This window comes from Numenius arquata, chromosome 5, assembly GCF_964106895.1.
Source record: "Numenius arquata chromosome 5, bNumArq3.hap1.1, whole genome shotgun sequence".
Taxonomy (NCBI): Eukaryota; Metazoa; Chordata; class Aves; order Charadriiformes; family Scolopacidae; genus Numenius; species Numenius arquata.
The window spans coordinates 1036913-1063778 of record NC_133580.1 but is presented as its reverse complement, the minus strand read 5'-3'; the positions used below and the strand labels follow the sequence as shown (position 1 = coordinate 1063778).

At 51.0% G+C, this 26866-nt stretch overlaps 1 protein-coding gene across 1 annotated transcript; it reads left to right on the top strand.

The window, feature by feature from the left end:
- ZNF185 (zinc finger protein 185 with LIM domain) lies at positions 1-26866 on the top strand. Its single transcript, XM_074148144.1, has 30 exons — positions 1-25; positions 1688-1826; positions 2427-2486; positions 4290-4328; positions 4948-5022; positions 5824-5898; positions 6555-6635; positions 7614-7697; positions 8874-8912; positions 9542-9625; positions 10657-10731; positions 11639-11719; positions 12166-12234; positions 13666-13749; positions 14561-14605; positions 14939-15040; positions 15896-15979; positions 16203-16424; positions 16916-17029; positions 17676-17771; positions 19420-19500; positions 19702-19803; positions 20212-20364; positions 21614-21727; positions 21969-22064; positions 23127-23228; positions 24711-24779; positions 25223-25303; positions 26099-26201; positions 26768-26866. The coding sequence occupies exons 1-30, from the start codon at positions 1-3 to the stop codon at positions 26864-26866; spliced, it is 2673 nt and encodes an 890-aa protein (XP_074004245.1).

Genomic DNA, 26866 nt, shown 5'->3' with positions numbered 1-26866 from the left:
ATGATGTCCCTGGGTGTCAGTAAAGGTAATTCCTTTCCCCACCCCAAGCTGTTGGGGATCTGACCGCTCTCACGGCTTCCCTTGGCCTTCTCTGCTCAGCTGTATCTGCCGTATCGTCTCTGCATGGCTCCCCCAGAGCGCTGTGCCCCAGGGTAGAGGTCACCTCTTCCTTGTCTGGGACCTGCTTCACCCTCCAGTTCCAAAATTAGGTGCATTTGGGTATAATTTCACTATCCGTGAAGGTATGGATGTAGCCTGGCTGAGGTTTTGAGATGAGCAAAAGACTAATAAACTACCAGATTACACTCTTTTCAAGACCCTCCTTAAAATTCTCTGTCTACTGAACATACAGCAGCAATTAACAGCCGACGAGGATGACGTCCCTCAGTCTCTGTCTACCCACACCCTCTGGTTTTCTCTTCTAGAGATAAAAACCAAAAGCCTGTTGGGCTGGAGACTGCCCTTGCGCAGTTTGCAGTGCACATACAGTCATGAGAACACTGCCTATATTATTAATAAACTCCTAACAATGTCTTATTATCAAAGGAGTGTGAAAAAATCATACTGGGGCTGGATGGGGAATTTCCCAGTTAAAATGCTTTTTTTTTTTTTTTTTTTAATATAATATCCAGCTGCAATCAGTTTGGTCCTGCAGGACTTTGGCACTCAAGGAGGACTGAAGCCCTTCACATCAGTCACCTGCTCATTCCCTTCCATTGTGAGAGAGGGTTCCCCTTCCCCAGCCTCCCCTCTCCTGCCCTGCCAGCTCCCAATAATTTTTATATTTTAATAAATACTCCTTATATTGAATAAATACTTTAATACTCCTCCCCATTTACCTGTGCTTTTTTCACCCAATCTTTTTCCCACCAGGAGGATTTGGCAGCTCCTAATCCATGACATTCTGCAATTTCCTACGTTTTAATTTTACGTGTTGATTGCCATTGCTGGCTTTCTCAGGCAGGGAATGTAGTTGTGGTTTGTTGCCTGAAGAGGGACAAGGTGCAGAACGAGGACAGTGGCAGAGCTGCTGTTGGGCAGCCAAAGAGAGAGACCGTACAGGATGGGACGTTTCCACATTTGGGCCAGAACCACCCTGTTTGGGAGACGTGGTTTGAGAAGATGTTTTTGAGACTGAACTTTGTAAATGAGAATGTGGAAATGAGGACCCAAATGATGCGACAGGCCACTAGAGAAAGCTGGCAGCTGGGTGTTTGCATTTCATGGCTTACCTCTAACCGCCAGCTCTTGGCTCAGCTTCATACTCCAGATGCATCATCCTCTCCCACAAACCCAAAAAGCCTTATGCTGGAGCTGATGGGATGGGAAATGCCAGAGGAAACTCTTTGCAAATATGTGATTAGACCACCCACTGAATGTCTTTGGTCTTCCCGAAGGAAAATGACTCATTAACGTTAAACAGTCCTCTGAGAGGAGAGAAAAAGCCGTATGGATCTCTGCAGAGGAGGTGATGCATCAGGGTACATTGATCCTGAAGTCTGGGTGACAGCAGCTTGTTTCCATCTTCCATCAAAAGTGGCAAAAGCCTCATTCACTGTGTGAATCTCTGGCTGGAAGGAGACCCGTCCTCCCTGCTCCGAGATTCACCTCTGCTCACCTTCTGACACTCCGAATTCTTGCCCTTTCTCAGCAACTTCTCCTTTCTCCTTCCCTCTGCCTCTCCCAGGAGGTTACATCCCTCCCACGGATGAGGACCGCAGGAGAATCATTAAGCAGATGAAGGTTCGCACCACCCTGAAAGGAGATAAGAGCTGGATCCACCACCATAACTCGGACTCTGAGGATGAGAAGAAGAGCAGCCCAATGTAAGTGTGGCCATCGAGGAGCGCTCCTCTTCTCCCTCCCCTTTCCCTCATCAGCCGCCCAGGAGTTCTCTGTTCTCCAGCCTGCAGAAGCAGCACACGTGGCACATGTTTTGGGGTACCCATGATGGCAGGAAATGACACCACCAAAGGGGAGCAGGGCTCCTGCTTAATTATGATAAATGCAGGCTGGGGAGAAGTTCTGGGAAAAGGCCTTTCCTGGGAGCTGGGAATCCAGCAGCACGGGCAGATCTGAAGTCTCAGGAGAACTCCATAGTGTTTTTGAAGGCAGATTGGGTTTCACCATCTCCTGAGCAACTAATGAAGGGGCAGACCTTGACGGGAGGGAATTTAAATGATAAAACAGCCAGGTCTGCATCTCCCCCTGCAGACACAGGGCTGTCACACACCGGGAAACACCAGGATCTGCACCAGCTTCTCTTTAATTGGAAACAAACCCAAATTGGGCTGCTTTTCTTAGAGGAGCCCTTCTTAGAATTCTTCTTAGAGAATTGCTTCTCTCTCAGCTCTCTCTGAGAACATCACTGCTGTGTTCAGCAAGACCAGAAGTTAATTACATCATTGTGTTTTCTCTTTACTCAGGTCTGGACAGGCCGGTGGAGATTCCCCAGCCTCAAAATCTACTGCTCCCCAGAACGACAGGTAATTTTGGGGGGCCCATCCCGTTGCTTCCCTTCTGTGTTATCTCATGGGGTCGGTGCGTTCCCTGGTTCTTCCCAAATGTCTGCTCCTTTCTCACCTCCTCACACCCAGTCACTGCTAAGGTGGTGTTGAAAAACGTGGTCCTTGAGGAGACCCTGGGTTGTTCAGTGTCATGTCCTACAAACTGTCACCTCGTGGCTTATCTCCGGATGGATGAATGGATGGATTGATGTCTTCAATGCAGATGAATGGGTTCCTTCAAGCCCATGATCCCACAAGATTTTACTGCTGCACATCAGCTCCTGTGTGCTCTAAGCCTCGGGCTCCTCAGAACAAGCGAAGCCCTGTGTGGGAGCTGAATTTGCTTGAGGGCCAGAGCACGAGGGCTCTTTGGGAACCCCGGAGCTTGTAGCACTTGTGTCCTAAAACATAAAACTGTTGGAAAGGGCTTAGTCATATGAGAGAGCTCTTTGGTAGCCACATTGCCATTGCTGGGAGGGCACTGCCCTCTCCCTTCTTCTGTGCCAGCTCTTGTCACTTCTTGTTGCAATTAGGCGGGATCTGGTTTCCCTGCCATGTCCTACTTCCTTCTGCCTGGTGATGCTTTATCAGGCGCAGGATGAATAAAACCAGGGACATTTGTGGCACTGGAAACGTGGCATCTGAAGGGGCATCTTCGCACAAATGTGTGAGGGCCTGAAGTTGACAGAAGGTGAATGACGGGGAGTCCAGGACACCCAGGATCTGTTTATACTTCAGAGTGAGGACAGGCCAAGCTGGACAATGTCTCAGGTCCCTTGCAGCTCACGTTCAGAACTGAGTGCTTGAGGAACAGCTCGGCGATGGGGCTGGGATGAGCTGCACCCTGCTGTTGTCTGCTCTGAGGACACTGCAGAAGCAAGAGCTTGGGGCTGTGCTCAGCACTCGCCATCCTCCGGCTCATCCCATCCGGAGAGCTCTGGAGCTGGGCTAAGCCTGCGGTGACTTTGTATTTCTCTGCCTGTGAAGGCAACGGGATAAATTTGAGCTTGGCAGCCCCCTCAAGCACGTAGTGATAAACCTGCCTTCCTGCGAAACTCTGACCCTGCTTGGGACAGGAGGTGAGACCTGAGACCTGCTGAGCTTTCTTACTGAACTGTTTTGTGGTCCTAGAGCACTTGGACGGACAGGAAAGGAGGGGGGGTGGTGTCTGGGCAGGGGTGAAAGGACCCTCTCTGAGCTCATCTGGTGGGAACCAGGTCCTTGTGGCCCATCCTGGTGCCCACCTCATTCTCAGGAAGACGTCTCCAAGACAGCTTGGAGCAGGTTCCAGGGATATTTCCTCCTTTCCTGGTGCCAGGAGCCAGATCCCCCCCTGATGGTCCCGTTTCCTTTCCCTCCAGGGGAGCTTTGCCGCGCTCCCTTCCTCAGCAGGGGCCCTCAGAGAAGTGAGTGAGGTGGTGATGTTTGCCTGCAATAAAAAACACAGGATCTCTGCCATGTCTAATTCCCCCCTCTGTGCCACCAATCTGTGGACTAATTTTGAGCCAGAAATCCCTGTCAGCATGGCTGATTTTAATTAGCTATCTTTAAAATTCACTTTTCTTCTAAAAATATCTTTTATAGAGCTTGCTCCAAGGATTATTCATTTTTTAAATAATCCTTCCAGGGTTAATTTTGGTGCCGCAGCTGAGGTATCGCTCCAGGCCCATTTAGCTAAATTTTTGGCTTGACAGCCACGTGGACGTTTCCCTTTAACGCTGGTGCTGCTGCTGGTGTTTTTCCCTGTGTTTCTTAATTCTCTAATGCCTGTTCTTTTCCCAGGTCTCCTGTCTCCAAGCCTCAGCCCGGTTACCTCATCAGGTTGGTACGGAGTGGCGTATATTTGGGCTGTAGGGGAAGGAGAACTCGATCAGGAGCAACAAGCGTGAAAAATATGACTATCTCTTGGGTTCTCCTACGAGTTGGGAACATGACAATGCTCAGGGAGTACCTTGGTGAAGAGAGTCTTGAATATTTTGTTTAACAAGTAGTTTGATGGTGATGATAACAAAATCAGATCTCCTCTGTGTGACACGGTCATCATGCATGGAGGGGCTGTCGTGCTGTGAAAACGTTCCACCATCCTTGTGATGAGCACAGCACCGGTGGTGGGGCTTGTGTCCTTCAGCTCCCTCTGACACCTGGGCTGTTGCCCACGGAGATTCCGATGCCACAAGCACAACCCACCAGTGATTCCGTACCCACGCCTCTGGGCAAGCTGATTTTACCAGGGTGTCCAAGGCCAGGGAGCAGGAAGTTGGGACTTTTCTCAGGATGACTCCCCCAAGGAAGTGTCTTCTAATTCTCCATGTCCTGAGTGAGCAGCTTCCTCCTGCCAGGACACACAGACACCGTGTGGCCAAAGAGGGGCTGCAAGTCTCATCATTTTAGTTTTAAAATCTGTCCTGCCAAAACTTTACCATGTCTCTTTTCTCCCCAGAGGGGTGTTCACAAAAACCATCGATAAGACCCCTTCCACGCCAGATTCTTCCTCTTCTAAAGAAGCACAAAAAAGGTAGGTGTGTGGCTTCCTCTTCTTCATGAAAATGAGCTTCTAAATATTGTCTGTATTTCTAGTCATGCTTTTACTTTGGCCAGTGCTTGTGGGCTTCCACCGAGCTCCACGAAATCCCTACCAAATGCTGGAAGAAGTGGCTGTTCGTGTGCGGCTCCGCTCAGCAGACACGGGGAAAGACAAGGCATCACACTCCGCGCTTTCCTCACCAGAGCACGGGAGGGCAGTTGGCTGTGAAATTTGGGATTTGGGTTTAATTTGGCAAATAGTTTTGAGGGGGGGACAAATGCCAAAGCTGTAACACTTCATTCTGATGTTTTTAATGTGGGGTTTGGTGGGGTTTTTTGGAACCTGTCTTGCGAGAGGCACTCACATTTAATTCTAGTAAGTAAGATCTAAGCACGGCCCTGACCTAAGCGGGTGCTTTACTGCAGCTTAAGTCAAACTTTTTGAAATCCCATTTTTCCCCCTGTTTTGATTCATCTGGGGAGAAGGATGATGCCACAAGGTGTCTTCGTCCTTCTCACTGCCTGATCCCAGGAGGGAGTCGCGCCGTCCCACAGAGGGGTGTGCCCATACCCGCTCTGACAACTCACACTGGCAAAGCTCTGGGCAAGCAAAGTGGACCTCAAATCCTAGTCCAGGGCTGTGAAAAGGTGGCAAATGCTGCCCTTTGATTAAAGAGCATTCCCTGAATTCAGAAAGTGGAAATTTGGGATTGCCCTTGTTTCCCCCATCGGGTGGTGAAGGGTGAGAGCCCGGGAGGGTTGTGTTGACGGATCTGATTTGTGCCACCCGCAGCCCTGCCGCCAAGGGATATGGCCAGTCCCGTTCTTCCTCTGGCTACAGGATGACCACTGAGGACTACAAGAAACTGTGAGTGTGCCAAGGGGAGCAGCATTTTCTGCCTGTGCATGGGCTCGGCAGCACCTTGTGCCTCGGTGATGAAGCCACCGAGGGTGGCTGGCCAGGTGATGAAGCCACCAAGTCAACACGGGTGCCTGGCCAGGCCTAGCTTCATCATCTGGACACCACAGAACTTCCACTGGAAACCCAACCACTTCCCGGTGCTTGTGTGGGCCATAAGTTGTTCCTTGAACTGGTGACAGCCTTTGTACGTAGTGAATTGTATCACTTGTCAGTAATTAAGGCAGAAACTGGAGGATGCAGCCTGGGGACTTGGCTTGCAGCATCGCTGGCCGTTCTGAAACCAGGAGAAAGGAGGGCCCTTGGGGCAGAACAGCGCTGCTGACATTCCCTGCACGGCTTTTTGGGTCAAAGAGTGTGGCTTTAACCTGAAAGGCAGCCGAGCATTTATCATGAACCAGCCTCTAGGCTGAACCCCTGCACCAAGAAAAGAAAATCCTATGGGGACATGTGTACCCCAATGGGCATGAAAAATACAAGTGTCTTCCACAGTTCTAGGGTCTGAACCCATTTCCACATGCCCTGCCCTTGGATTTTCCTTGGGTTTTGTTTGTCTGCAGAGGCCATTCCCTCACCCTGGCTCTCTTTTTCCCTTTCGATTTCAGAGCTCCCTATAACGTCAGGCAGAAATCAGTGGATTTGGACGAGGAGGATGTGCCTTTTACTCCAGATGAACATAAAAAGAGGTATGTCCTCCAGGTAACCACCGTGTCCTTGCAGGGGCAGTGACAAGTGGACTGACCCCCGTTTAACTGCTCGTTACTGGGAGGGTCAATTCGATGATGATTACAGCTGAGCTATTAGGGCTGACTGCAGTAAAGTAAAAATAAGCAGATATTTCTACCCAGAGCCCGTCTCTACCCACAGGCAACTGCGCTCCCAACAAAATATAATTAAAAGCCTGACATGATTCAACCTGACAGCATCCTCCAATTAATTTGGCAGCTGGAAATGGGCTGTGGAGTCCATCAGCCGCGTAGTGTCTCTGTGAAAAGATAGAGAGGTACAAATAGCCCAGCAGCAGAGGGAGGAGCCACCTCCCACAGCCCACGTGTGTCTCTTTGGGTCTGGGCCACCTGGGGACTCGCATCGAAGTCCAGATCCAGGGGGGTCTCTCGTTCTTGTACCAGGAGCAGAATGTGGTAGATCTGCCTCTGCTGCAGCCAGAGGCCTTCTTGCTTTCAGTCAGGTTTCTGAAGATACTTTTCCTCAGATATAAGACTTTTACAAATGAAAACTTGGTAATTTGCCAGCTGGGGATGAACCAATCACGGTCCTTTCAGAGACCTGCACTCATCCACCTCTGGTGGTACCGATGTCCGGATAGACCCGTGCAGTCCACGTAGGATGTGTCCCATTTCTTTGTCCTGTGGCACGCAATATTGCAACAGTTCAGGTCTGGAAAAGGGAAACTCCCTCTGTCTTCCTGGAAGAGGAAGGATTTTCTATGTTGCCTGATGCTTATCATCCACATGAAAGCGCTGTGGCCCAGCATGAATGATGCTAAAGGAAAAGACGATGTTACTCCTTGTAGCTCTGGCTGGATTTCTGCTCCCCAGAGCACAGGAGCTCTGTCAGGGTTAGCACAAGCCTTCGTGGGTTGGTCACCTCTTGCCTCCTCAAGGCACGAGCAGAATGTGACCCCTTCCCTCCCTCCCTTCCAGGACAGAGGCAGCCAACAGCGTCCTGAGACGTACTGCCAGCAGAGAACGTGCCTACGTCCTCTCAGCGGCCAAGAAAAGCAACGGGTGAGTCTTCAGCACCCAAGTGTGGGGCAGGAGACAGGGAAGGGCCTGCTGAAGGTGGTCTCACGGGGATGGTGGCCTGACCCAAGGCACTCTGGAGGTGGTGGGTACCTTTCCAGTGAGCGGAGAAGACTTAGCTGCCGTCTCTCAAGAAGTGCCAAGGATATCTGCAGGTTTCTGCAGAATCGGGGAAAATATCCTCCAGGAGTGCTGGGAAATCTTCCCTATGGAGAGGGATGGAATTTGAGGAAGAGAAAAACCATGATAATCCCTAATTCCCTGGGGCCCACAATCAAGACTTCAATTTTCAGACTCAGGTTTTAATACCGCTCTCTCCAGTGGGGAAAATCAGAACAAATATGAACTGCATCCAATATGGATCAGCTTTTTGTGGCCAAGTTTTACAGTGTGTTTGAATAATACCCAGATTTACAAGATCCTGATCTTAATTGCGGCTTCAAATTAGTTCTGTGGGGAAAAAGAACTGCACAGTAACATATGGATGTGTAACTGGAACGTGAAGGATGTGTCGGAGCTACTGGTGTTCAAGGCTCTGTTGTCCATCTCTTTCCTGGGAGGGGAAATAAAAGCAGATTTCCAAGGTCTCTGATCTCCCAGGAGCCATGATGGTGACTTTTTTTGCAGCTCGCTTTCACTGGGAATCCTTTTCCTCGTGACATAACTCAGGGTGACACAATGAGGCACCGGGAGGCTGCCTGTGTGGGAGGGAGCAGGGAGGGGACGCGCCGGCAGCACTCAGCGGTGCCCGGAACGAGGGAAATGCTGGGACAGGATCTGTAGGGACATTCAGGGTGTTTTCGGTGGCTGCCAGTTCCTCTGGTGCCCTGAGTGTCCTGGGGTTTGGAGGGAGGCGGGTTTCTATGGAGGAAGAAAAACCATCAGGAAGGTATAAAGGTAAAAAGGCCCTTTGGGGAAGCTTCTTTACTTTATATGTTATAACTCGCTGCTCTTCCTATTTTTATTTCCTCTGCTCTGTAATTTGCATGGGTTTAACCCCCCCGGTCACTGCCAGCTCTGCCCGAATGGTGTGATGTGACCCCTTCGTGCCTTGCACCGTATGGGGCAATTACAGGCCAGGGACTCTGTGGGAGCTGCCTCTGCCCAAGGTGTCTCTTCACCTCCAACCTTCTCACTGTTGCCTTTATGCTTCCTTTGCAGCAGCCCCACGCAAGAATTTCCACCCTTGTTTGCCAAGAGGTAGGTCACTGGCCCTCTGGAAGCCCCACCGGGGCTGTGCGTCTGTGTTACTGGGCCAGGGCTGTGGTTAAATGGTGGGACAGGAGATCCCCAGGTTGTTCGAAGCCGAGGAGGGACATTTCCCTTAAAGGGATGCTCTGGGTTGAATCCCGCTGGCTTTTGAGAGCCCACAGGGTTGTAACCACTGAAAATACTGATGATGCTTTGGGTTATGGGCAACCTGAAACACGGAGAGACTCGTTCGCTGCCTTTCTCCATCCAGGGAGGGCTGGTTCTAGCCAGCGGGATGAATACTCTTCGGGCATTTACCTTCTAAAGCAGTCGGTGTGACGGGGAAATGATGCCTAGCAATGCACTCTCTGGCATTTAAGCTTTCAGCTGATGCTATTTGTAAAGTGACTGTGACAGCAAAACCCCACTGATCTGGGCTGAAGATCTCACTTCATGCAGCCGGTTGAGATTCTCGCCAGTAGCAGCGCACGGGGAGCTGGAGGAGCCGGAAAAATCTGCCTCTGGGGGAAACGGAGGGGAAACACAGCCTGAGGGAAAACAAGAATAAACGGCCTGAATTAGCTCGCAGTGGGGAGTGGGAAACAGTGATACCCGTCTCTCTTTTTGCCTTCTGAAAGAATTGAGATAGAAGAAGAGGAAGGACAGCAGAGGAGGAGTCCCACTGCGTCTGGTTCATGCAGGTTTCCACCAGGTGACAACAGGTACTTACCTCCTCCTGGAGCGGTGTGTTGAGTGTCTCTGATTTTGGGGCACGCTTTGCAGACAACTGCCTTTATCTGCGAGGCAGCAGCTGCCTGAACACAGCGAGCGGTGAAGGGGTTTCAGAAGGGACTTCTCAGAAAATCCTGAGTGCCCCTTTCTCACAAAAAGGGGGAGATCCAAAACGAGCAGTGAGGTCCAGCTAACGTGGTGAAGCAGAGGGGGACAGGGTCAGGGTGTCATCGCGTACCCAACTGACAGCCCTGGGGGGTGACAAGGGGTATTTAACTACAGGCCACCCCTCACGTGAGCTGTAGAGTATAAACCTGCTGCCCAGCCCCTCTCCTGATGAAACACAGAATCACAGAATGCTATGGGGTTGGAAGGGACCTCTGGAGACCATCCAGTCCAACCCCCTGCCAGAGCAGGTCCCACCCAGAGCAGGTCCCACAGGAACGTGTCCATGTGGGGTTTGAACGTCTCCAGAGAAGGAGACTCCACCACCTCTCTGGGCAGCCTCTGCCAGGGCTCTGCCACCCTCACAGGAAAGAAGTTCCTCCTCATGTTTAGATGGAACTTCTTGTGTTCAAGTTTGTGCCCATTCCCTCTTGTCCTGTCACTGGGCACCACTGAGAAAAGACTGGCCCCAGTTTTGAGACAGGGCTGGGCAGCAGTTTCCCCCCTCTCCTCACACATCACACACGTGCACAGGCTGAAATGGATCTGGGAACACCCTGAGCTTTCATCTCTGCCTTTGGGGAAGCTGATTTTTAGTGCAAACCCAGACACTGGGGATAGAAACGGCTCCAGCTGTGTTAAATAGGAAAAAAAATAGTTTCCAAAGGCTGAGTATTTTGGCAGAAAAGCAGACAGGAGTTACATCAGTGCGACTGGTGCATGAGGACAAGTGCGAGTCCTTGCCTGGGAAGCAGAGACAGGAGCTGTGGGCAGCAAGTTGGATGTGTCCCCCCAGAGGAGAAAGCACCTAAAAATCTTCTGTCTTTAATTCTTTGTTACTTGTTGTTTTTATCAGTACTAACGGGCTAAGAAAAACCACCACTGGGTCCTCCTGGAATGAGGCAAAGACGACAGGAGTGTCTCCCTCCAGGTGAGTGCTAGGGCACAGCCAGGACATCTTGGGCTTCTGTGGTGGCTCTATCAGCCCACGTGGAGGTGTCAGAGACTTCTCCGTGTCAGAGACTTCTGTGGGCACCCTCAGGCGGGTGAAACGAAGTAAATGTCTCAGCCTTGCACACGGGAGACGTTTCTTAGATGCAGGCAGCTGTTTGAAAAGGAGGTTCTATGGGTCTGGAAAAGTCTGAAATCCATGTCACCTCCTGCAAGGATCTGGCAACATCCAAATAGAGGCGCTCAAAACCTGAAAGGGAAAAAACCCAGATGTGCTGAATTCTTTCTCACCAAATAAGTGTAGGGGAATAATTTTCACTTGCTTCCAACTTTGTCTGTTTGATCCAATTATAGAATCGTAGAATTACAGAATGGTTTGGGTTGGAAGGGACCTTAGAGATCATCTTGTTCCACCCCCTGCCCTGGGCAGGGACACCTCCCACCAGACCAGGTTGCTCCAAGCCCCCTCCAACCTGGCCTTGAACCCCTCCAGGGATGGGGCAGCCACAGCTTCTCTGGGCAACCTGGGCCAGGCTCTCACCACCCTCACAGCAAAGTTCTTCCCCACATCTCAGCTCAGTCTCCCCTCTAAAGCCGTTGAAATGGTTTTCCACAGGCTTTTGGTTACTGGTCTTGTTGTGTTATTTTTATTCTGGGTGTATTGCTGGCAGAAGGTGGATATTCCTGCCAATATCAATGTTTTTAATTTAAAAATTGCTTCTGATAAGACAGCTTTGTAAGTGACTATGGAAAACAGTGATGTTTGTTTTCCATTTTATTTATTCACGGAAAGGAAGGCTTCAGTGCAGGAAAACTCCATCCCGCTGCAGCGGGGAGAGCTGGTTTGTTCAGGAATCACAGCTTTTTTCCTTTGCCTTCTCTCGCAGCCCTGAAACAGGCAGTAAAAGCCAAACAACCACATCCTTGAGTGAAACCTCAGTGGGATTCCCCTCTTCTGCTGAGAGCAGGTAGGTCTGTTGGGTCTGCGTCACCCCGGAGCTCCACTGAGGGTGGCGAGGGCCGTGCTGCGCCAGGAGCTTGGCTCTGCCCAGGGGCCTTTTCCCGGATACACAGGATTGTTCTGGATGCGGTGCCGTCACAGATCGATAAATGCTGTAGCGCAGGGAATCTAAGAAAGTGGCACTTTGCAAAACCATTAGCAATCTGGGAGGAAATAGAGCCAGATGGAAGCTGTGAGCCTCCCACTGCTTGAACGTTACTCAGTTCTTTCTGATGAAAATGAGCCCCAAAAATGCAGATTTTTCTATCCCCTCGACTGATCAGACCTTCATTTCAAACCAATCCCCGCAGCGTACGTAGCGCACGTCCGGCAAACACCTCGCCACACGGTTCCTGTGCCTCGCGTTGTGCCTCCTCATCTCCCCACCTAATCCTTCCTGCTGGTTTGTTACAGAAACGGTGAAAGCAGACCGGCCGCTAATGGGAAATCCTCATCTGAAACCATGTCACGGCACGGGGACGGGTAAGAAGTTGAGAAAGGCCGATCTGTGCTGCTGAACATCAGGCCTCACCTTGCTCAGTGCTCAGAAATAGCATCTACCTGCTCCGGGTCTCAAACAGATGGGACCTCCCCAGTCGTGGTCCTGGGCTGCTCTCCAAGAGCACCAGCTGCTGGCTTGGCTGCAACTTGTTGGTTCTCTGCTCTTCCTTCTCCTCCCTCAAGGATTCTCCTCTTTGGCTCAGTCCCTAGAGTCTACTTCATGCATTTTTATTTCTTTTTTTCCTACTCCACTTGCCTTCTCACTGCCGTTCCCTGGGGAGCTTCTTCCACCTACACGGGATGTGTGGAACCTCAGTTGGTGGTGGCTCCTGCTACCATTGGTTCTGGTCCTCTGCATCCTGCAGGAAGTCAGAAGGGGCGGCTGAACAACGGGAAAGTGTAAAAAGCTCTGTTGTATGGAGGAAAACCTAAGAAAAAAGGAAGTGATTGGGAACCTAAAGGTGTGGTTCTGTTGTCCTTAAGCACCTGTAGAAGGTTTGGATTTACCAGATGAGTTTCTGTAGGATACACAGTTAATTGTAACGCACTCTCCACCTCCATCAGTGAAGATAAAGCTAGAAATGGTCCCAAACTGATATCCCAGGCTGAAGCCAAGTCTAAAGTTCTTGAGAAAAGGTGGAGGCCGGGCTAGTGTCATGGTCATTCAGCCAAGGCCCAGAAATATATCCTTGCATGTCGTCACGGGGACAGCTGGGTTACAACGCCCTCGTTGTGCGGGGAGTCGTTAGGGTCACATAACTGCTGCTAATTGTGAGCCCATCTCCCAGAGAAATTAGAGGATGCCTCGTTACTTAAGCCACCTAAAACTGGAGAGAGAGTAATTGGCAGGGAAGGAAGGAGAAGGACGTGCAGCTTGATGGGTCTGGGAGAGGGGAAGGTGGACATAAGGTCCAGCTGATGGACCTGGAGGAAGGTCCTTCTGGCCTGTGAGCAGAGAGAAGAGCTGTTGGAGAGTCCAAACGCTCACCCAAGCCACGGGATTAGCAACACCTCTAATTAGCAGGGAGCAGCATGACTCTCCTCATCACCCCCCAGCTGTGCTCAGAAGATTCTTTGCAGTGAGGGTGGTGAGAGCCTGGCCCAGGTTGCCCAGAGAAGCTGTGGCTGCCCCATCCCTGGAGGGGTTCAAGGCCAGGTTGGAGGGGGCTTGGAGCAACCTGGTGTGGTGGGAGGTGTCCCTGCCCAGGGCAGGGGGTGGCACTGGGGGGGCTTTAAGGTCCCTTCCAACCCAAACCATTCTGTGATTCTATGAGAAGTTTGGCCCTTCCTGACCCCAGGTACTGTTTTAGCCCTTTTTCCTGCTCCTCCAAACTGAATGTCAGCAGACTCTTCTGAGGTGAGACGATATAAGTGCTCTCAGGTCGTATCTCACTGGCATTTTCCTTTTTCCAGCGACAAACCTCTGAAGGAAAGGTCTGAGCCCTTCCCCTGGGAGGACCCGGCCCCCAGAGCAGCCGCGGTTTCTGCGAATGGAAGGTAGAGTCAGCGAGAAATTCCTTTATCGACCGGGGCCTTGTGCGAGTCAGAAACTGCTGCTCTTGAGCTGGCTGGAAACTCTGCAGGGGTGTTTATGGGTGGAAAAACACAGTTCCATCTGTGCTTCGCAGAACTGCGGCCGCTTCTCTAAAATTTTATTTAAGAAGAGGGGGAAAAAAGGAAGCACTACCCTCTTCAATAAAATTGTTTGATGTTTTATTCCAGTTTTTTTTCTTTAGCTTATATGATAGAAAAACAAAATCACTTTTGTGGGTCATTTCTGCATTTTCTGGGTTTATTCCCAACTGTAACCCAATTCTGGAATGTAATTTTATTATTTTTTTTACAGTAAGGAGAGGTTCACACTCAATGTATCTCTAGGCCTCCACCTACCTATTTACTTTTGTAACAACTGACCCCCTAAAAAAAACCCCACAAAATCCAACCCAAACCCCAAAAGCCAAACCCAAAAGGAAACTGCATGTCCTGTGGAGTGTCTGACAGGAGGTGCCTGTGTCGCAGCTCTGTTTGGAAGAGTCCTGGCTTGAATTTCCAGATGACTCCATACCGTTGGCATCCGTCGTGTGTCGATGAGGTTCAGAGATACTAAATGCTCTTTTCCACTTCGTACACACTGAGTTCCCCCAAAGTTTCTCGCCATTTTCCCTGTAGAAATAACCTGAGGAACATCTCTGGGAAGTTTTAGGGATTTCCTCCTCTCTCTTTTATTAAATACAGAAGAAAATATTTGTAGAACATTACCCAAACCAAACCAAAGACGCTTTCTAAAGTTGGGTTCTCTCCTTTCCAGTTATCCTGAACACACAGAAACCAACAACGGATTTTACTCACCACAGTAAGTGTAAACCTATTAACAGTGTAAAACTCCCTTTTTCATCTCAATTTTAGAGCGAGAGGGGTCTTTTCCTGACCAAGGACTGCCCTAACGAGTGTGTTCTTGCAAAAGGGGATCCACCAGCTCAAGAGGCTGAGATCTTTCAGCTTCCTTCCTTGCACTGGTGTGAATTGGTTGGATTTATATCTCTGCCCTTCAGGTCTGCTGCAGGAAGGAGGAAAAGATGTTATGTTTGAGACAGGAAAATCTCATATTAGATATTTTTGCTTCTTGCTTGGTTCTCCAACCTGCTAAGCTTCCTTCTGTGAGCCACGGATCTCCCTCCCCTTCCAGGTCCAGCTCCAGCAGCAGGGACCGAGCTGCAGATGCCACGGACAAGCTGCACCATCGGTACGAGACCTCCCTCCTGGATGATGCCACGTCGGAACCCGCAAGGTCAGGGCCTGGCGCTGGTCCTCACAGCATTGCTAGCGGGGGGCAGACGTGGGGGGAGAAGCAGTAACTCCCCCAGAATAAGAGCTGGAAGCACAATCCAAATTGGGCAAGAAAGGAAGGGGAACCAGAAGATCACCCGCGGCTGAACAGTGGGAACAGCTTCTTTCTGTTCACCGCTACACATCGACTTCTTTCTGCAGAAGCAGCCTGGGAGCAGATCCGGCAGCTTTATCATTGCCTTTAGCATTGATCTCAAAAGTGTCTCCATCCCATGTGCTTTTCAGACCATGCTTGTTCCCCTGACAGAGTCAGGAAGGAATTGCTGCTGTTGACAGCAAACACACTAATCTCCCTGAAGCTGCTTTTTTTCACTTACTTCAGTCCATTATTTTTGAACTTGACTCCATGTATTGGTTTACCAAAGGGCTTGAGGTGAGCAAATGATACCTTCAAACCTCCTAACCAAGGTGAGGAGGATCACAAAGCTCCCAGTAGGATGGTGTAACTCCCAGGACCTAGAGCTGCTGCTGGTCACATAGGAACGTCTTCCCCAAAGTTATTCCCGTTGTACTTTGTCCCAGGTGTGTGATCCCGTGACAGGCCAGAAAAGGATCGTATCCGGCCAAGACGTGTGTGAACCGAGGCCAAGTAACTGCGTTAGCTCCACTACCAGCCTCTGCTCTTCTTGATTAGAGAGAGTGAAAATGTGTTTTTCTGAAGGAAAATCAGTTCTCTGAGGAAAATTGCTTTTCGTTTTATGCTCTCATATAAAGTGCAGTGTTGTTATTTCAAACTAGTCCCCCTCAAGGCCTTTGGCAAGTTACCAACCTGGAGATTCCTTCCTTTTCTTGACAGGTCTAACGTGCAGTCCGATGTCCCTTTTCCTTCTCCTGAGAGAGCCCCTGCGCGCCTAGAGGACACAGAATATTCCTCTAAAAGGTAAGAGCGGGGTAACGTTAGTGGGCATATGAGTAATACTGAGAATTAAGGGAAACCTGAATGGGCAGGCACAGGAAGAGGCTTCTTCTCACAGCTCCTGTCCCAAGAGCTGATTTCAGCATGTGAAAATGTTGCTGCTTGACCCGTCCGTTGAATTCCGAGCAGTGAATGGAGCGGCGCTTTGTGCCGCGCTGAAGTCAGTGTTTCCTTGTGCTGGTGACAGCGTAGCCCTTGGAATATCCTCCACCAGAGCCTCCTGGCTCCCTTTCTCCTCAGCCTGCGCTGAACCCAGCTTTCAGGTGTTCGTGCCTGGCAGCCACGAGTGGGGTTTCTCTTCCTCTGCCAGGTCTTCCCAAGATTTCCAAGAAGGGAACACCCCTGGAGAAAGGGGGCACGAGAGCACAAGGGCCTCGGAGGAGTCTAAACCAGAGCTGGTCCGAGAGGGGTGAGTGTGACGTCCAAGAGGCAGTTTCTGCAGTGACAGGGTGTGACAGGAGTCCTTTGGCATCAGCGTGGTTCCTGTGGCACTCCAGTGCCAGGCAGTGGCTTCTGCTGCCCAGGGCTCTCAGCAAGTACCATCCAAGCGTTTATGAACGCTGCAAAATCATGTGTGAGCATGTCCTGAGGTGTTAAAAGCATCTGTCAGGCCGAGGAGTTCTGACACGAGTGCTTTCTCCTGTGCCTAATGGTTTCCTTCTGCGACAAATCTTGGGTGAGAGGCCTTTAGCTGGGAACCTGCAAGCGAGAACGGGATTTGTATGCGTGATTCCCATCACGTCTGGTACCGGGGCAGTTTGGAATAGCTCTGGCCAAACGGTCTCTCCTGCTCCCTGCCTGATGGGAGCAGGGAATGGATGGGAATGGGAATGGGAATGGATGTCCACCCACCCCAGTGTGTTTTTTGTCCACTGCCTTCAGCACAGATCTTTATTTTAGGTTTTTGGACTCAACCGACCGTGCTGAGAAGGGACAAGAACACTCTGACCACGATGTCCATCCAGAGTCCCCCAGGTCAAAGGAGCATACTGAACATGAACCCAGCATGACCAGGCAAGGATAATTCCCCCCCACACACACACCTTTTCCGGTCAGATGAGGGTTAATTCCTTGTGTGTCTTCTCCCACATAAAGAAAATCTTCTCCCAGGTTCCCTTTTTGTGCCTGACTCTAGTGCTGCTTCTACTGAGTGAACCTTCTACCATGGTTTTATACGAAAGCCTGGGATAAAACATCCCAATGAGCTGGAGGCATCAAACCCTGTCCAGATGGACTACCTAGTTGCTGTCTGGACCTTAAATTTGGAAGCAGAGACTTCTCTAAAGACAAATGCCAAATAACAGCCTAATCTGGTGTGGGGTAACGCCCCCGTGGTAACACAGAGTCACACTTCTGAGCTTACCCAGCCAGCATCAGGCCCCAGGCTGGACTCTAGTCACCCCAGCATGGGACTGTTTCCCTTCCCACTGATGTGGATTCGTGGTGGCTGTCCTGGTGCCTCCAGCCTGCCTCGCGCAAAACAGCGCAGGGCCAAGATCCATACAGAAGGACTTCACAGGCTGATTTCTTTGTTTTTGTCTGTATTTTGCCCCTAAATTTGAAGAGTTGAGGCTCTTGGCCAAATTGGGCTTCCTCACTCGTGTTTCAGTGAGGAACCCATCTTCAAATCAACTTGTAAACCAGACTTCTTCTCCTCCAGGTCCACGCCACGCTCCAAGGACAGCTCTAGTGGGAGCATGGACATGGACAAGGGGATATCACCCTCTGTGCAGAGTGAGGAAGTCACCTCAGGAAGGTAAGAGGAAGAACGGGTTTGCTTTTTCAGCTGAGAAAACACAGGGAATTTACTGCAGGTGGTTCTGGAGAAGGGACTGGGGATGCTGTGTTTGGGGTTAGGAGTCACCAAGCTGGGCTTTCTTCAGGAGATACACCACGAGTGGTGGGACAGCAGAGTGTGGGATCAGTGAGGACCGTGGAGGGGGAAGCTCAGGAAGGGGCATGGGAAGAGCAGCAGGGAGAGAGCAATGGTGTCACTCTCCGGTTCTTCTGACGAACGGAGCTACCCTGGATGTACCACAGATACTCCAAACTGTAGCTCGTCATCACGCAGGGAGGCCGAAGGAGCTGTTCCCAGTCCCCAGGGACACGAGTGGAAGTCAAACTGCTGAAGCAAAAAGTTACAGAGAGAAGAAAACTTCTCCTTTCTCTCCAGTACCCCCCAGCAAAGTGGCCAAGATGGACAAAACTCCATCCGTTGCCCACTCCATGCCTCCCCAATCCACAGATTCCCTTCAGATGAGCCCTCAGGCTTACCAAGCTCCCGAGAGAAACACAGAGTCCTCATCTGAGGGGCTCTGTGCTTCCAGGCGTGGTGACTTTGGCTCAGACAAGGGAGCAGTCAGGAGTCCTCCCGCAGCATCGCTCCCCTGAAGGACCTGGGAGTTCTCTCCCACACTTTTCAGTAAATCCATTTTGAGTCTGGGCTCCTGGACAAACACATCGTCTTCAGGCACTTAGAACATCCCAGCCTGAGGGGGAATCTATAGCTCAGTGACCACGAGTGTTTTGCCAGAAGGAAGAATTTAAGGTGCCTGCCTCTGTGGCAAAGGAATCAAAATAAATTGATCTTGTTCTCTCTTGGGTGACTGCACCAATCGGTTTCTGGCTCGTCCCCTTAGTGAACTCGCAGGGATCGAATCAATGCTGGCAAAGGGAAGCCCTCAACCGGCAGCAAATAACGTGTAAGGGCTGCCTCCTCTTCCGTCAGCCTTAATGTTTCAGGGTAGGATCTTTGAAAGCATTTTGAGAATTAATTTCTTAGGAGTCTAACTAAATGCATTTTTGATGCCGGAATCCCGGCCAGTTTCAGATTTTCTACGGGGTGTCAGTATCCCCAGAGGGGCTGGTGGGTGCAAACACACAAAACTGGGTAGAAAAAGTGAACAAAATTTTCCCTGGGTTGTGGCAGAGAGCAGTGGATCCAGGGGGGGGCTGCAGTGGGTTTATCTAGTGCATACGCTCCTGAGATGGTCTCCAGGTGAGGGCAGCTCGTGCTGAAATTTAATTTTATTAGTCTGAAATGTGACGTGGAGGTACTGGATAACTAATAATGGTCGTAACTAAATGACCAGAGATAAAACATCAAGTTTGGAAAGAGTAAACAGGTAACCGATGCTTATCAGGAGCTTTCTTTTTCTTTCCTCCCAGTGTTATTTCTGAAGAGATTTGTATTTTCCCTCTGGTATTTTTTTCCACACCTCTGTGGATTATCTGGCACATTCCCACGCAGGGATATTGCACTTTTCTTGAGGCAGGAGATTCACCGGGGGTTGCATCTACATTCTACAGTTATTCTAGGCACAGTCTGCCGGACTAGATGATCTTAAAAGGTCCCTTCCAACCTCTGTGATTCTGTGACTATAAACGGTCTTCTGCCCTGGCAGGTCCAGCTCTCTGCCCAGAGAAAGCAGCATCCCTGCTCCAGACACCCAGCGTGCACGTGAAGGTGACCTGTCCTGGGAAAGGTACGGAGCCAGGGGCCATTTTCCTCCCGTTTTGCACCTCTTGTGTTCTCCCCACTCCCCTGTTCAAAGGGCAATGCCCATTTCTCGGCTACAGAATTCAGAAACCAACATAATCGTGATATTGCTGCGTTTACTCACCGCGGTGGAGAGGTTTAGGCACAAGCGCTAAAGCTGCTGACAGGCTTTTTCCTCCCTGACCAGGAGCACTCCAGCTTATGAAGAACAAACCTGCCCCACCACAGATGGTCACCGCGAGACCCCAGGAGACTGGAGACACAACGAGCCTAACCCAGCGGCAGCCAGGTATGGTGGGATGTCCCTTTGCATCCCCCATCGACGGCTCTCACATCCTCAGCCTTTCCCATTCCTGCTTCTTGACCCAAACCTGGCTAGTCTGATGTAAATTTGCCCAGTGTGCTCTAATCAAACGATACTGGCAAAGGAATAGTAGGTTTAGGATTCCACTCATAAATGGTTGTTCATATTTCATTTCAGTTATCAAATTAACTCAGGTGACTGCTGAATCCTGCAGCGTGAGGTGAGGGGAAGTAGCACAGACCTCTGCCATTCCCCCTGGCCTTAAGAACCTGTTAACAGCACGGTGTCCCAGGATTTCCTTATTTCCAGTAGAAAGAGGCGTGATCTTGGCAAATTCGGAATACAGAATACAGAGTCATTGGTTTTTTGGTCCAACTGGCTCTAATTCTTTAGCAGGTCGAACTTCAGCTCGAGAGAGGGTGCTCTGGGTGCCTACGAGACGCAGCACCCCACGCCGCTGTACACGGAGCGCCAGCCTTTTGGGGTGTCGGCGCCCAGCCACAGGATCCCCTCCTACGTAGACAGCCAGGCGTTCGGCACCAGGAGGTAACGGTTTGAGGAGGGGATGCAGAGACGGGGAGAGCTGCCGGCACTGAAACCTTTGGCAGAAACTCCAGCCCGGGTCGTACAATCACTGCAGGAAGAAGCGAGAACAGGGTTTTGTCTGCGGAGGGAGCAGTGACGTTGCCAGGTCTCACAACACGTGGAACAGGATCGTTGTTGGGACCTGAAGGGCTGGAAAAAGGATTTGGGAGATCAGAGTCCCTGGCAGGTTGCATTCAGACCACCTAAATGGTGCCTGGAAACCAGACAGATGTGCAGAGCCCACATCTGCTGCTCTGTAACTGCCGAGATGATGATTCAGGACCTTTCTGGTCCTTTCTCATGCCCCTCGATGCCATAAGAGACAAGTTGTACCCTTACAACTGCCACGTGTGTACATAGATCTACAGTCACGGGATCTGAACTTAGCCTTCACCTCTTTCAGCATTTTTCAGACAGTTGGTGTCACGAAGCTCTCGTTGGCTTTTGGAGGCATTTTCAGACCAGGAGCAGGAAAAATGGGACAGCCCTTTATTGTACTTCCCAGCCTGTTGTCACCCCCGGCACCGGGAGATGCTGACGTGTCTCTGCAGCCCCAGAAACTCCCGCCCTGGGGTTTATATCACAGACCAGACGCACGTCTCGCCCGCAGCAGGGTTTTTCTCATCTTACCACGAGCTTAGCCTGTCCCTCCGTCTCTTCAATGCCGTGCTGATTGGCAGTGCTTTTCAGCGTTGTTTAACATGAAGTTATACAGTTGCCTGAAGCTTTAATCAGGATCAGTGCTGATATACAATATAAACATAATCTGTGCCCCGGGGCACTTGCAAGGAAAGAAGGACCATAAGCTGTAAGCTAATTTTCTCTCTGGAAAGAGCCTGAGCTCTGCCCACAGGTTAAAGCCATTCCCATAACGAGTTCTGTGGTGGAAAAGGGAAAATGTTGGGGGGGGTGAGGCCCAGATGGGCTGGCTGGTCAGTGGCTCACACGTGCAGACGGTGCAGCGGTGGTCTTGGTGAACACTGGGAAAGGAAAAAATATTGAAGATATATCCATTTATGGACTGCTTTGGGTTTACTCTCGAGCGTTAGGTTTTGAGACTGCTTTCCTGGCCTCAGCAGAGCCAGCAGAGGTGAAACGGGCAGAGCAAAGGGAGAATGCGTCACGATAGTGACTGCTGAGACCAAATATTAATTAGCCAATGTGGAAACTCCTGGTCCAACGTAACCAGGGCTCTGTGCTTCCTTGCCAGACCTACCCCGGATTACGAAGGGAGGGTTTATGACGGAAGAGGCAGCCCCAGGAGCAGCAGATATGACAGTGCCAGTGCCAGGGGGCACTGTGAATTCAGCCCTGGAGCCGGACGGTAAGAAGTCAACGGGAATCCAGCCTGGTGAACCCACAGAACACCCCGCAGCTGCCTTTATTCTGTATCTGGAGTGTCCTGACCCACCTCTGACTAATTCCCTGCGCAGAGAGGTGCTGTTTGCATGGACGGCTGTGGTGCGGGGGTGACTTTGGTGCTGAGCAGGGAGACATTTAGCCAAGATTCTCATCCCTCACGTGCTCAAGTTCAGTGCTTGAGATTGTATCACTTCCTTTCGTAGCCACGACTCCCTTCCCAGAGATTCCACCATGTCCATTTCCCAGAGAAGCCACAGGGTGCCGTTCTACATGGACAGCTTAAACTATAGCAGCACCAGGTAAATGGGGAGCCCTGAGGGTTGTGAGGGAAACCTCCACGAAACTGTATGGAAGAGAAGCTGGGAAGCAAAGCCAAGAGCTGAGGGAGAGACAAATGGTTTCCAGGGCATGGATGTGTGATCTGGAGGCACAGAACTACTCTTAAACCGTTCCTAGCAGAAGCTGCCCAGCACAGGGCCTGTCATGCATCCATCTCTGGGGATTTCTCACCATGTGGGGTGCCAGAACAGAGTGACAGGAGAACAAAGGGCTGGTTCCTGGCTCCCCTCCCTTGACCAGAAATCAGCCTTTGCAGAGGCTGCAGGCAAAAAGAGCTAAAAGCAAAGAGAGATGTCGAGAGAAAGGATCGCTATCTCCAGAACGTCAATGATTACCTGACTGACCTGGTCGCAGAATGGATATGGAATACCATTACCTTGGGCTTTCTCCAGCCCTTCATGGCAGTGTCAGCCCGTCCACTCGCACTCTGACGCTGTATGGAGGCACCAGCGCAGGTCTGAGTGTTGGATCTGTAAAGGGGAGCGTGCTGTGGGTGCGAACAGGAGGCACAAGCTCCGGGCAGGATCAGCTTCATCCCTGCCAGGCCTCACTGCTGAGGCGAGAGCCAGAGCTGTGTTCTGAGGACATTTTAGTAGCCATAGTTTTGCCTCCTTCTCCCTCCTGCAGCTTTTGAAATTGTTAAGTTGGGGATAGTTATGTTGGACTTGGTCAATCCATCCCCACATCCTCCTCTCCTGCTGTCTGCCGTTTCTCTCCATTGCTGCTCCCAGTCAGGCTGCGGGATTCACTTATTGTCTGTGCTTAATTGAAGATCTTATTTGACCTTTTCTCCCATGGCCCTATAAACAAGATTTTCCAAATCACTGCAGTACTGATATTTGTCAGATATAAAAAGAGAAAGGAGCCTTTTTGGCCTGTGATAAAGATTAATTAATCTGTAAGGTTAAGGACCTTAATATTGCACCCTCCGAACAGCAGTGGTAGGTCTTTTCTTGGCCACCAGTTTGGCTCATGGTTCATGTTTCCAGTGACGACAGACTTTTCTCTCTTTCTCTCACCAGGCTTCTCTCAAGTTCGAGCGAGAGGCTCTGCAGTCCGATGGCCACCTTACCGCACCACAGCCCAGCCGCCTCTGGCTACCAGCCCGACGCCAGCGCTGCCGGGTAAAGAGCAATGGGTGGTCCTGGTCCTCCCCCTGCAATCCAGGTTTTGCACCCACCCGTCCTGTTTGGTGGAGACAAACCAGGCTTTGCTGCTTGGCCTCTGGGCCACCGGACACTTCTCAGCCACTTCTGGCCACCAGCACGGACATTGTGGCCAGAGGCACCCAAAAGAGAGATGGGCTGGGTGCTCTTCTCCAGGAGCCCTTTTTCAGAGGCCAGGACGTAGCGCAGTGTATGAGTTGGGTCTTTTCTCTTCAGCGTGGCAAACCCACAAATCCTCCCTAACATGCTGGAGGCAGACGATGGAGCTCCTCACACCGTACACACTCATCACACGTGTGGGGCTCTTGGTGGGCTCTTTGCCTTGCCATCACTCATGAGCGAGCGAGGAGCTCACAGCAAGTCCATCGGGTGTCGGTGGGGCTGGCACAGGGCCCCGATCTCTCATGTAATACAGAGAATAGCGTCCCGTCACGGTGCAGCTGCCAACTGGGAGCCGTGTTCTGGGATTTGTGGTTCCCTCGGGCTCCACCTCCGAGGGAAAACGGCTGCACAGTTTCACACCACTTAGAGAGGGGTTTCAAAGCGCTGAGAGGTTCAGCGTAGGTTTTGATGGGCGATATCTGGGTCCTCCCGGCCTCGCTGCAGCCTGGCTGAGGAGGAGACTCTCCTCTGGAACACATGATCATGGGAAGTGTCTATGCTAAGTTAAAAAGGAAAAAAAAAGAAAGCTCTTATTTTCTTTCCTTAGCTGTGACATGGCTTAGTTTGCTCATATAAGAAGAGAGGATTAATCCTAGCTCACAGGCAGCGATGAAAATGCACCATGGAGAAAGAGCTGATTAGTTCATTTCATGGCTGCGGGAAGAGCCGGTGGCGCAGCGTCTGCCCTCGCTCTGCCACAGAGCTGTGGACAGACGGACGGACGGACAGACAGACGGGGGCACGGCATTGGGAAATCAGGATTTTAAAGAGGGATGAATATGGGAGAAAGGTCAGCTCTGGAAGCAAAAACATCCCCCAAACAAACCAGTAGTGATTTATTTATAATGGGTGAAAACGCTGGAGCTGCTCCGGTGAGGAAGCAGTCCCTGTGCGTGGTGCGGTGCCAGCAGGGCTGTAACGGTAACGGGCGGAACCACGAGCTCTAAATACTTATTGTGTGCATAATCCTGACACGATTTGAGAAAGACTTATCCTGGCAAAACAGGGGATAACTGGATGAAAGAGTTATATTATCCGTCCCATTCTTTAATTAACTCGATTTGTTTCGGTGGGTTAATTAGAGGGGTATTTGGGGTGTTATTTAGCAACAATGCTTGATATTTGGTGTTTATTCAAGAACAACGGCGGCGTCTCACTCCGTGCCCTTTCACGGGCGCGTTACGTGTCCGAGCGCACACATGTGGCCCCCGGCGCCGTCTCTCATCAGCCCCAGCCTTTTCTAATGCAAATGCTTCTCCCTCTGTTCTCCTTTCCCAGAAAAGGGGTCCTCTTTGTGAAGGAGTACATGAACAGCAGCGAGGTATCGGCCTCCCCACGCTATGGCAGGTATGAGGCGTGTCCAGAGACACGCTCATGTGTCTACATACGTGTGCGAAGCAACACGCACCGTGCATGCTCCCGAGTTAGCGCTGCATCAGCGTGGCGTCGTGCCTCAGCTAATTAGTCCCGGAGGGGTTATTACATGGGGTGGGCAGAGAGTTTTGCTAAGAGCCCAGTGCTGCTTTGGGGACGGAGAGGGATCTTTCTGCCATCCACTGGGCTGTCTGGTCCCCTCGCGGTGACAGGAGGACCTCTCGTCGTGGTGACAGGAGGACCTCTGTCCCACAGCCACGAAGGGGAAAGCTTCCCCTCTAAGCGAGTTCGCCTCTAAAATAAGCGACAGGATGAAACCACTGCCCTGCAGTTCTCAGGCTGTATGTTTGGCCCTGTCAGGCTTTGCTGGGCATTTGCAGCGCTGCCAGGTGCTGAGATTTCCCTTCTGTCTCCAGTGGCAGCCTTGTGGATTTGACCGATGTGGAGAGAGCGACCTACGGCCACCACAGCTACCTGTCCAGCACTCCCCTGCAGAGGTAGGACAGCATCGGGGGGTTCAGCAAACTCATACACAGAAATGATTTTTAAGGTTTTGCTTTTCTGGAATATTGGTGTGTGTTTGGTGAAATAACGGCACGAAGTGTAAATCGTCTTTGGAAAATACAGTGACGGTCACTTAAAGGTCTGTAGTGCCCCGCTGCTGTGGTCTCTGCACCCCTGGGGGAACATGTGTCTCTCCATGCTGTCACTAGACACAGTCACTCACAGAATCACAGAATGCTATGGGGTTGGAAGGGACCTCTGGAGATCATCTAGTCCAACCCCCTGCCAGAGCAGGTCCACCCAGAGCAGGTTGCACAGGAACGTGTCCAGGTGGGGTTTGAATGTCTCCAGAGAAGGAGACTCCACCACCTCCCTTGGCAGCCTCTTCCAGGGCTCTGCCACCCTCACAGGAAAGAAGTTCCTCCTCATGTTTAGATGGAACTTCTTGTGTTCTAGTTTGTGCCCATTTCCTCTTGTCCTGTCACTGGGCACCACTGAGAACAGACTGGCCCCATCCTCCTGACACCCACCCTTTAAGTATTTACAGGTGTTGATCAGATCTCCCCTCAGTCTTCTCTTCTCCAGACTAAAGAGACCCAAGTCCCTCAGCCTTTCCTCATAAGAGAGATGCTCCAGGCCCCTCAGCATCTTTGCAGCCCTTTGTAGCACATGTAGAAGCAGGTACCTGGTGCAGAGTGGTGCTGGTGTGAGGTAAAAAACCTCTGGAACCAGTGCTGGGACTGGAACCAGTTTGTGTTATGGAGGAATTCACTCTCCTCTTCTCTCAGGTCCAGCGAACCTGTTTGCTCTTACTGCAGCCGCGAGATCCGAGACTGCCCCAAGATCATAATAGAGCATCTTAACATCTGCTGCCACGAATACTGCTTCAGGGTAAAAAAATCCTTAATTGCCGCCTGCCTTCTGTGTGCTGCTGGGAAATGGAGTGGTGGGAGGAGGAATCTCGGCACAAATTCTGTCCTCGGATGTTCAGAGTGACGTACACAGCGTGTGCCAAATGCTTGCATCCACCTCGGGACCAACACCAAAAAGTCACGCGGTCACAGGTGTTGGTTTCATCCCCAAAAGTTTTTCAGCTCCTCAAATGCTTATTACAAGAAGGAGAATTCTGTCACCTGATAGAAGAACAGTGTCCCTGTCCTTGTCCTTGTGTCCCTGTCCTTGTGGTAGACCGGCTGCTTTGTGGCCTTTGTGCCCCGGCGCAGGTCTTGCTGAATCTCTCAAACTTTGCAAAGTTTCCAACTCTGTGGAAATGGTGAGCGCGGGTGGAAGAAGCCGGCGGTGGCGTCAGTCTGTTGGAGAAATGTTTGGCCTCAAAGGTCACTGCTTTGGCACCCTCCCACCTGCATGAAATGACACAGGGACTGTTGCTTTCCCGGCCCCCTCCTGCCTGCTGCTTTGGTTACTGTCCAACCACCTTCTTGTTTTCCCTTTGTCAGTGTGGAATTTGCCACAAAGCGATGGGAGATCTTCTGGATAAAATATTCATCCACCGGGACATTGTCCACTGTGACAAGTGCTACGAGAAGCTCTTCTAG

Excerpts from the sequence above, each read along its gene's own strand:
- ZNF185 (XM_074148144.1), top strand. The coding sequence starts at position 1 with ATGATGTCCCTGGGTGTCAGTAAAG. Across the intron at positions 5,023-5,823 it reads TCTAAAGAAGCACAAAAAAG|CCCTGCCGCCAAGGGATATG; the intron begins GTAGGTGTGTGG and ends TGCCACCCGCAG. Across the intron at positions 6,636-7,613 it reads CCAGATGAACATAAAAAGAG|GACAGAGGCAGCCAACAGCG; the intron begins GTATGTCCTCCA and ends CCTCCCTTCCAG.